This window comes from Sinocyclocheilus anshuiensis, unplaced genomic scaffold (genome assembly GCF_001515605.1).
Source record: "Sinocyclocheilus anshuiensis isolate Anshui unplaced genomic scaffold, SAMN03320099.WGS_v1.1 scaffold38, whole genome shotgun sequence".
Taxonomy (NCBI): Eukaryota; Metazoa; Chordata; class Actinopteri; order Cypriniformes; family Cyprinidae; genus Sinocyclocheilus; species Sinocyclocheilus anshuiensis.
In genome coordinates, this window is record NW_015544213.1 from 123359 (window position 1) to 134548 (window position 11190).

Genomic DNA, 11190 nt, shown 5'->3' on the forward strand with positions numbered 1-11190 from the left:
TTCCAGGCAGGTGTGTTGAGGCAAGTTGGAGCTAAACTCTGCAGGACACCGGCCCTCCAGGATCAAGTTTGGTGACCCATGCTTTAAAGCTTAAGTCTATGGAAAACCATTGAAACTTTGAATGGCCATATCTCGTAACGGCGTGGCGAATCCGCACCAAATTCAGGGGATCCCTTCAGCTTGAGCACCCCTCTCGAACGTGAATCGAGTGTACGTCTAGAGGCCCGCTTTTGAATGGGGTTCGGGAGTTACAGGTGGCTAAATTCGCGGTCCGGCGCGTTCGCGAGATAGTGACACCAGTCAACACTTTCACTTCAGTAAGGAGGTCTCTTGTTCAGGCAGCACACTTCTGAAGAGTAGTTAATACTTTATTTTATTTATTATGTGCTATTATTTCAGCTCATGTTCTCACAAGGACAGGCATGTTGTATTTTGTTGATACATCTTTTGTATATGAGTGACGAGTGACGTGACATGTGGCCAAGTATGGTTACCCATACTAGGAATTTGTGTTCTGCATTTAACCCATCCTAAGTCCACACACACAGCAGTGAACACACAGACACCGTGAACACACACCCGGAGCAGTGGGCAGCCATTTATGCTGCGGCGCCCAGGGAGCAGTTGGGGGTTCGGTGCCTTGCTCAAGGGCACCTCAGTCATGGTATTGAAGGTGGAAGAGAGCGCTGTACATTCACTCCCCCCACCTACAATTCTTACCGGACCTGAGACTCGAACTCGCAACCTTTGGGTTACGAGTCCAACTCTCTAACCATTAGGCCACGACTTCCCCATATTCTTTTATATTTGAAAATGTGGTTGAAGTTCTATCTGTTACAGTTTGATATTTTTCTGTCTTTTTTATATTGTCTACCAAAAGATTACAATTTTTTTTTTTAAATGATCAAAAATGTGTAAAATGGCCCAAAATGAATGAGCATAACATGATGAATATTGACTAAATTTATAGAATGTTTTTGCCAAAAGACAATCATTTTGACTGTTAAAAAATGAACACTGTGCCCGTTTCTTCTCAGAGTCAGAGATCAGTGCTTTCTTGGCCTCGTCTAAAGAAACAGAGAGAGATGCTAGCTGGATGGATGACTGCAGAAGACAGTTCTGCAAGATCATGGCTACAAACACTCTCACTGGATGCGGTATGACCCACATTCAGCTCTGTCTGAAATTCACAGCAAGATGGCCAGCTTCTCTAATCTTATACTGACGTTTAACTGCATTTAAAGGGGTCACCGTGAGGTAAGAATGAAGTAGGATAACTACCAAGAGGGTCTCAGGCACAGACCAGAAGAACTAACAATATCTAATTTTTTTCAGCAGCATCACAATCCTACTACAATCCTGTTCTTTTCAGCAGATTTTTCAGCAATTTCAGTGCAAATTGTTTTGTGATCCTGTCATAATGTAATGCAGGCTTTGCAAAGAGGCTGTTGGTAAAAGACTGGGCAGCACAAACTATAATGCGTTTGACAGCAAAGCTGTAGCTCGTGAGTCAGTGTTGTTACTCGTTTCACATGCAAAGAGGGCATTTACATAGAGGACCTAAAGGCACAACAGCACAGCACGCCCTGTTTAATTTTAAGGGTCAGAGAGATAGTGGAAAATAGTGATAAAAAACAAAATTATGACTGCTTTGGCAAATTAAAATGGGCTGGAGGGAAAACAAATAAAATTAAAAAGTATGATACGACCCTTTAAATTCATAAGAGAGCTCTCTTGCATTATATGTTCCTTTTATTTATTTTGGAAAATAAAACGTATAAATTTATGTATTCATAATAATGTATATGTATATTCATAATATATGTATGTATATTCATAATATGTATCTCTAATTCTGCAAGACCAGTTTCTATAAATGCAGAATAGATTGTTTACAACATGAAGTGCACGCTTGCTTTTTAAACCAAAGTTATTTGCATTTATTTACAATGTTCCTCGATGTCTATTACAGTACTGTATATGTGATTTTCTTGATATTTACCTTCTGATTTTTCTGTATATTAATGATAGAGCTGTAAAACCCTCTAATTCCATGTTATGTTTTTCTGGATTAAGAGTAAAATATTTCAAGGATCTAGTTCTATTGTGAAAGTTTAACACTGGCTAGTGTCTTAGTACATGCCTGTCAATGCCTGATTCAGTGTAACACTGTTAGACTTTTCTGTCTTATTTTAAAGTAATATTCGAGTAACAGTCACTCAGCGTACTTTCTCATTGTGTAGTCTGAGTCTTAAGCATTGTTGGAGTTATGCATTTCAACAAACAAGAAAATACATGCTACACTAAAGAAATGAGTTTACAAGCAAACTTTCTCAGGAAAGAAATCTGTTTTTAAACTCAATATAGTATAGCTCAAGACATTCTTTGATATCCCTAACAACCACTCTTTATATGACAGAGGCTCTTTTGCTGGAGATTTGAGGTTTGATTCAAAGGAAATTGCCTTGATGGTTCAGGTTTCTTTTCTCTCACAGTACTTGCTGATCCGTTGGAGAGGGTCGTGCTGCATCTCTCATCTTCATCCACTGACTGCTTCTTTCCACCGGCAGAATATAAAGGTCAGTCAACAGCACTTTAATGAAAGGATTTTTTTTTATTTATGTGACCAATTTTTTTCAAACAGCTAACAGAGATATCATTCACTTCTGAGGGCTAATATGGAATTTAAAAAAACACAAGGGTATTTATGAATATACTTTCGTGTATCGTTGTCCTGCTTCTCATAACTATACATTAAACATTACATATTTTCTGACTGGATGTGACTGTGATAGAAAAATTTCTGCTTGAAACTTTCTGCATCCCACCTGATTAGGACATGCTGTTAGTTCACCATGGTATGCTCCTTGTAAAAATCCATCTGGACGGGATTTGTCAGCTTTCTATTCACGCAAACAGAATTATTACAAAATGGGCGAATAGTTGAGACTCTGTGGGGTTTTCATTTATTAAACATATATGGTTCTCAGAAATAATATTGGTCATGCTCTTTTGTTTAAATCCCAGCTGCAAGGAATATCTGCTGGCTTGAGCTCGAGTAATGTGACCACTTCAAAAGAAAGATTTGACCAAATTCACACTCCTCTCAACATATTGTTGAAATTTATGATGATTTTGCTTTGTATTTTAAAAGTAATCAATTTAAATCAATTAAACATCTTTCAAAATGACTTCTCTCTCAAAGCATCACATTTTCTTTTTAATGTCAGAGAGTTAAAGTTTTCATACTTTGAAAGACTTTGATAACTCATTTTTAAGTATGGTGAGGGTCAGGGATCAGTTAGCTCGGGAGATTATTAGTGGTTTGGCTTCTGGCAGGCTCATGAACTTTTAATTTAATGACAAGCATCTGATGCTTTAATTTATGAAGTCGGAGACTACGAGTAAAAATGTTTCGAGCATCTTTATGCTTTAGTACTTTTTTAATACTTTTTGATTATTATTGATTAAGTATTGATTTTACTATAGAAAGAAGACATAAAGTGCAGCTTCTGGGTAAAGTTTTGAATGATAGATTAATTAGTGAGAATTTGCATAAATTAATCAGACGTCCGAATGCCCAAACTTCCTAAATAGGATATATGTATGGATGCCTGACATGAAAAGTATTATGGTGTATTATCAAGTATTATCGTCTGCCTCTGGGTCTGTATCCTCCCCTCTTATTTAGCAGAGGAGTAGGGGCGGGTTGTCACACTTCATCTCACTTCATATCATAATTGCTGACTGATGTGAGCAGCAGGAAGTATGATTTCTCATTCCGCCTAAACCCTTCTTTCCAATTGGTTCATTTGCCAGCCAGTCAAGACCAGTCACTTCACAAGGTGCACATCTATCTGCATTATGTCGTCATCATTACAATCCTGACATTGTTGTTATATTAATGAGGATGGAGGAATGGCCCCATAATTATATCAGTGGGCCCATTTCCGTCTCACCAAGGGCATTCACTCAATTAAGGCCATTCTTAAAGGGGTGGTTGACTGTTTTTTTTTATAGGCTTGATTGTGTTTATGGGGTGCAGTCTAACATGTGTTAATGCTTCGTTTGTTAAAAAACGCATTATTTTTCACATAATTTACCTTTATTCCACACCTCTCTGTCCCTTCTCTGAGAAACTCGCTGATCATTTCCTGCTTTTATGAAGCCCCGCCCTCAGAAATAGGTGATTGGTTAGCTAGCCCAGTGTGTTGTGATTGGCTAAACTGCCTCTAGTGCGCGTGATGAATGTAGATTACGTAGCTGATGTTGATTTGTGGGTAAGCCGATGCTGAGATGAAAATGTATTATTTAACAGCACATTTTGCAGTGCTCTTTTGCTACTCTGTGCTCCATTTACCAAAATTAAATGGGTATTTGAAGAGGAGGTGCAAATGGGAAGTAATTTCTTTTTTTTCTTTTCTTTTTTTTTTTTCAGTGGTGGACCAGAGTGTAAAGACTCGAAGCCTGTCGTCTGTGGAGCAGTTAGGTGTGGGGATATCTCTCAGGTAAAATGCCATATCAAAAAGTGGACAACTCACTTCCGGGGAAATCCAAACGCAGGCGTTTGAGGGGTAAACTTTGCTAGCACTACCTTATACTGCATCTATATATATATATATATATATATATATAATTTTACAATAAAAATGTATTATTATGTGTTATATACTGTATACAGGGTCTTAAAAAAGTCTTAATACTCCTTTCCACAAATGAAGGCCTTAAAAAGGTCATACATCGAATCAGAAAGTCTTTAATTCACAGTCATGCATTGAAAAGAAAAATTTAAATTTAACATGTTGGTTCAGCCATCCCCAAAAGAGCTGGGAATGCCGGGTCTCATAACGGAGGATAAAAACTTAACACAGAGACAGTCAAATTCCGTTTGGCCTGCATGCACACTACACTGAGAATGAGCAGTGGCCATTTATTAATAATTGTGCACCGGTGTGTCACCCCACCCACTTCCAGAAACTAGGTCACAGGGTCAATTGAGAACATATACAATGACATAACAACACCCCCACTTGTTCTTAGATTGACAGAGTACAACACAGTGCATCACATCATACCAAATAGAAAACACACAAATTTATCCATTCTGATTCTAGATACAGATGTAGTTAAAATATCTGCCATCATATCAACTGTAGAACAGTAATGAAGAGTTATTTTGCCATCACTGAGTACAGATCGGACAAAATGATATCTAATGTCAATATGCTTACACCTCTGACGACATACAGGGTTTTTTGAAAGAGCAATAGCACCCTGATTGTCCTCAAAAATGGTCACTGGTGCATATTCAAGTACATTGTCCATTCCATTTATTAAATTGACAAGATGCAGGCTTTCCTGTGCAGTAGCTAATAAGGCCATGTATTCAGCTTCACATGTGGATAAAGCAACAGTTTGTTGTTTCTTTGACTTCCAGGAAATAATAGGCCCACTCTCAGACAAACTAAAACAGTAACCAGTAACACTACGCCTTTAATTCAGGTCTGCTGCCCAGTCTGCATCACTATAGGTCACAAGTTTAAGATTTGCATCATTTTTCTTATAACACAATTCCAGGTCCACAGTCCCTTTCAAATATCTCAACACATGTTTAGCTGCAACCCAATGTTGTTCTTTTGGTACAGATAGATATTGTGACAATTTGCTAACAATAAAACTCAAATCTGGGCGAGTACTCGTCATTACATAAATTAAACTGCCAACCACTTCACGATACCTCTTTGAATCAGCAGGTTTACCATCATTGTCAATTTTCATTTAACGGTGTTAATCTTGGTTTGCAGTGAGTCATGTCAAATCTCTTCAAAATTTTTGTGATGTATCTTTTCTGGTTCATTTTTATTTCACCATTTGTTTGTGTAAAGTCAATGCCCAGGAAATACTGCAGTAATAAGGTCACCAACCCAAATGATCAACATGACTCTTTCTAAATGGAGTTTATGCTTAAAACAAGAAGAAACATCTGTCAATTAGGTAGGAAAACGTTTTCTTTTTAAATTATTAACTAGCCCATTGGCAGATATTTGTTCTTAGTTTAATGATAAACTTTAGTTTATTTTACTTTATCACTTTATTTTGATCAATTTCTTAGAAATAAGACTTCTTATCTAATGTTGTTTTGTTCTGAAATAAATGTGTCTTCATTTATAAGTCTTTAGACATTTGCATTGGAAAACAAGGCAAAAACACTGAGGAAGAACAGTGCTTTTCACAGTGTGATCAGAATATACAATAAAAGTTATTTCCATATTCTAGTCAAGCTTTTTGTGTGTGAATTAAAAAGTATTAAAAAATTAATTAAAAAGTAATGAAGATCTGTTGGAAGTTTTCAGATTTTGAACTCGTTTTCTGCTCCCTAGACATTTACATTTAAAGAACATATTGGCATTTTGTGTTCTCTAGTTTGGTCCTTAATTTTTTGGTCTTAAAAAGGTCTTAAAACAGTCTTAAATTTACCTTCATAAAACATGCAGAAACCCTGATATTTATTATATATTAGTATTATTATTATCATGAAAGTAAAACATAATAAACTAATTATTAATTATTATTAATAAATACATGTATTTTGCTTAAAAAATCTTTAGATATTTGTTCTGGAAGACAGGACAAAAATACTGATTAGGAAAGTGATTTTTGCACTGTGTATATTCAGAAATTATTTCAGCTTTACTGAAAGCCACTGGCATTCTGCGGTATGTCAGCACATTAGTTAAACTCAATATGAACCCATTTAGAATTTTTGTCTTAAGGCAGTCCACAATGACTGTAATCAGGCAATGCATTCTAGCATTCTCACATTGGGATAATTGTAACTCTCTGTTAACCTTCATTTGGTGCTGTTTCCCAGGGAGAGACTGTACATGCGTGATAAAACTGAATTTAATTTGGTTGCGAAATTTGTTCTTATTAGTCAAGAACTATTGCCTTGAGAAAGTTATAATTATGTAAATGTGCATAAGTTGATGTTAGAGAACAACATTTTAACAATGTCTTTTTACCTTTGTTTAGCAAGGTCTTATTGAATGGGCTATTAAATGAAGCTGCCATGTAAAAATGTGTGTGTGTGTGTGTGTGTGTGTGTGTGTGTGTGTGTGTGTGTGTGTGTGTGTGTGGGGATGGCAAGTTCCTGAAGTTATTGAGAGAAGATTCAGAGCAGGATCTGTGTCTTTTGCTGAAGCAATGTCAGGAGTTCATCGCTCAACAACAAGTCAACGTCACTTCTGAGCTTTGTATCCTTCTCATTACACTTTATTTATATTATTAATCAAGTGACATGCAACTTATTGCAAGAATTCTGATATTTTACATTTGACTGTGCACAATATTCTCATTTGCTGTAGACCATGTATTGATTTACAGTATGTTAATGTGGATGAATCACTAATCATAATAAGCTGAATGCCATTTTAAGTTTCTTCATGCTGTTGTTTTCCTATATAGATAAAGGTTTAGTATCAGATCGTTTTAGTATGTTTTAGTGAATTATTGGACCCAAAATCTAGCAACATATAGGGCACATTTCACAAGTTTGGGGTTTAGAATTTGTTTGTTTTTGAAAAAAACTCACCAAAACTCTCTTATACTCACCAAGTCTGCATTTATTGGTAAGAAATCATTTATCAAATTATGCTTGTTAAACATTAGCAGAACATGTCCATGATCTGCTAGGACAATTGTAGCATTTAGTGTAGTATCTATAAAAAATCACTTTGAGATCACTGGATAGACCTTCTAAGAAAAGCTCTAGTGCCATTTGTTGCAGATGCCCCTTGATTTGATAGTCTGTATTTAATAACCTGACATTCATACATTTCAAAGTCTGACTAAAGTGTTCAAATTCTTTTTGGGGCCACTATATTAGCATCATAGCTGCTGGGGAAAAAAATAGGTCTAAATTGTATTGAAGATTCCTTGACCCAGCCGTCAGCCTGTTTTCAGGGTGGTTATCCTGGTCATGATTGGTTTGCCTCCACAGTTTTTCTGCTCATGCATGGCGACGTGGGTCGTTCTCTGAGTCTGCTCTTGCGTTTCTCCCGTCTGTTACCGTTTGCCTTCCTGTGGCCCCCGAGACTGGACAGTTCTGTGAGTTACAGCCTATATCGTTTCTCCTCATCTTCTCATTCATGTCAACCATTATGTAAGAAATTATAGTCTGCCTCGACCAAACTTCCACTCCAAGTAAACTATTCTCCTTTCTCTCTAATTGCATTATATTGATAAAAAAAATGCATACTTTTGCATTGTTACAAAGATGTCTTTTTGAACTTTCTATTCATCAAAGAATGTAATATATATATATATATAATTATTTAAAGCAGCACAACAGTTTTTAACATTGATAATAAGAAATGATTCTTGACCAAGTCAGCATATTCGAATGACTTCTGAAGGATCATGTGACACTGAAGTAATGGCTGCTGAAAATTCAGCTTTTCCAGGAATAAATTATTTTATATTAAAATAGAAAACAGCTATTTTAAAATGTAATAATATTTGACAATTTTACTGTTTTAACTATATTTTTATACAAAAATAAATAAATAAAAACTTTTATTTTTGGGTGAACTATTCCTTTAAATGTCTCAAGCTTAGCCCATGTTGCAATTTTGTACTACTAATAACAGCTGCATCTCTCTCATGTTTAGTAATGTTCTGAATTTATATTATGTATATGCTTGTGTAGCTATCATATCCATTTGCCGTAAACAAAACTCAGCATTTCGACCTGCATTATCATTCTAATCTACATTTGCATAGGAAAAGTTAATACTGGGAGGAAATGCTGGATGTCATCATATTACTGGGGCAATAGTCATTACTGTGGTCCCCATAAAATTTGGATGGAGCAATCTCTCTCGCTTTCTTGGAACAGCAGATTGTAAACAGAGCTCAGTTAATAGAGTTTCAGCTGTAAAAATGTGTGCGGGATATGATAATGCTCCACGCACACGAGTTTGTCTGATTACAGTTCCATATTTCTGTGCTGTCAGAGTGGCCATGCATGTAAATCATTTAGCTAAGAGATAATGATGACAATCAGGAAAAAGATAAGTTGCAGTCCTCTCATTTATCACAGGCCCCTCTAAACAGGAAGTTGCAGAGGCAGCTAATAAAATTTTGGTCGTGTCATTTGCATGTGTGGTGTTCTGTTATTTTCTGTGGTGGCTAGCACCCTTAGAGGAACAGTTCTATCATTATTTACTCATCCACATGCTGTTCTCCCGAAGAACACAAAAGGGGATATTTTGCTATTTTTACTCCAAAAATGGGGAAAAAAACATCATAAAAGTGGTTTTGTGTTTATGTACAAGTCTTCTGAAGTCATATCATAGGTTTGTGTGAAGAACAGACTAAAATAAAGTCATCATTTACTGAAGATCTTGCCCTTTGCAGAGTTCTCAAATCTCATTTGCACTTCATTTTCAGTCACGACACACAAGAACTAATGCAGCTTAGCATCATTTACACTGCACCATGCGCAGTGCATCTTTACACTTTTAATGGATTTTTTTTTTCTTCGTGTTTTAGGTACACCTCCCTATAGAGATCGCTCAGTCATGCATTCATCCAATCTACTCCTGCACCGCTCATTACGTTGAGATGTTGCTCAAGGCCGAGGTTCCTCTGTTTTTTTCTGCCTTCAGGATGTCTGGCTTCACTCCCTCTCAGGTGCTGTATTTTAAGTTCTTCATTTTTAATCACACCACTTCAATCTTCTCTGTTTGTAAATAACCAAGCATTTTGCATAGCTGGTTGGCATTCTGATATTTTTAGTGTCCCAGTCTTTCCAAATTTGTAAGGAGAGTTGTTTATCAATCTATTGTCAACAAAAAAAGCTTTAAGGTTTCCATTTAAAGGTGCAGTAGGAGATCTTGGAAAATGCTAACTTTAGCCTGATAGCACTAAAAGCGAACGTCCCACCCTCCCTGCATTCGCCGTCCAAAGCCACGCCTCCTGAACACATATACGCTCACAGACCAGAATACCAGAAACAACATTACTACAATAGGCTACATCAGCAGTTCCCAATTCCAGTCCATATTCCGAAGTGAAGTAAACTTCAATGGATTTCCCCTGCTCAGAGAGTAGGGAGCAATGAACACTGTGTAGGGATCATATCGATCGGAACACAGTTCATGCACGTAGCTCTCTTCTAACGAGCTGGTTATCTGAATCGGGTGTGTTAACTAAGCGAGACACGCAAAATATGCAGAGCATGTGAGAGCGAGGACTGGAATTGGGAACCACTGGGCTACATCATGTGTCATTCACTGGTGAGAAAACATTAAAAGTACTACAATACCAGGAAGGAAGATCGGGTTGTTGATGTTTGTCTGCCATTCTCGCTCTGTCTGCACAGCGTGCATGAACACGCTGATGACGTATCCTGTCTGCGCGAACCGGGTGCGCAGAGGTATGCTAATGCACACCTTGACAGGCAGGTAGGAAAGCCAATTAAAACGCTCGGACCGAGCGTTTTGATTGGACGAACATTTAGCATTGTCAAAAAAGGACAAACAATGGCACTAACTTTTCTGAATTTACTTAGGGGCATATTAATAATAATTAAAAAAAATGAATACATTCACCTCTCTTCCATTCACAATCTGCTTTATTAGATTGTGTGGATGTCCTGTATTTAAGCTCATATGTTACTTCGTCACAAATCTCTGTGGAAGTCACATCACTGACGGTGTGAATCGTGATCGCTGGGTGAATGAGTGTGACACTGCCAGGGTAGAAATATAAAGATGCAAGGACATTCTGCTATGACCTGAATGACTGACAATCTTCATAGACAAATGCAGTGATTACTCAAAGCTGCGCTCTCTCCGGGGTTTATATGCATGGAGTCAAATCTCTGCCTCAATTCTTCTGTCAGTTTTAGTCAGATATGACCTTTTTCCAGCAGTCAAGGACAAGCATATTGAAGAATAACAGTGTTTTCTGCATTTATTTTATGTATATATTTTTTATTCTTTGAACACTCTCAAAAGGCCTGGACATGACTAAAAATGTATTCCTCTGTATGCCTGGAAATTCACTGCTGTTGTTAGAATGGAAGATGTTTTTGGTATATATATATATATATATATAATTTTTTTTATTAATTTTTTTTTTTATCTCCAAAAATATTAAAACATACAATATATTGGCGATGTAATA

The 11190-nt window shown here is 36.8% G+C and overlaps 1 protein-coding gene across 1 annotated transcript in view; it reads left to right on the plus strand.

The window, feature by feature from the left end:
- The window catches only part of LOC107697130 (protein broad-minded-like), a 51235-nt gene that overhangs the window by 31600 nt on the left and 8445 nt on the right, over window positions 1-11190 (plus strand). Inside the window, 6 exon segments of the mRNA XM_016497771.1 lie at window positions 1038-1157; window positions 2496-2579; window positions 4439-4510; window positions 7140-7253; window positions 7952-8106; window positions 9553-9693. Coding sequence (XP_016353257.1) covers window positions 1038-1157; window positions 2496-2579; window positions 4439-4510; window positions 7140-7253; window positions 7952-8106; window positions 9553-9693 — 686 coding nt within the window.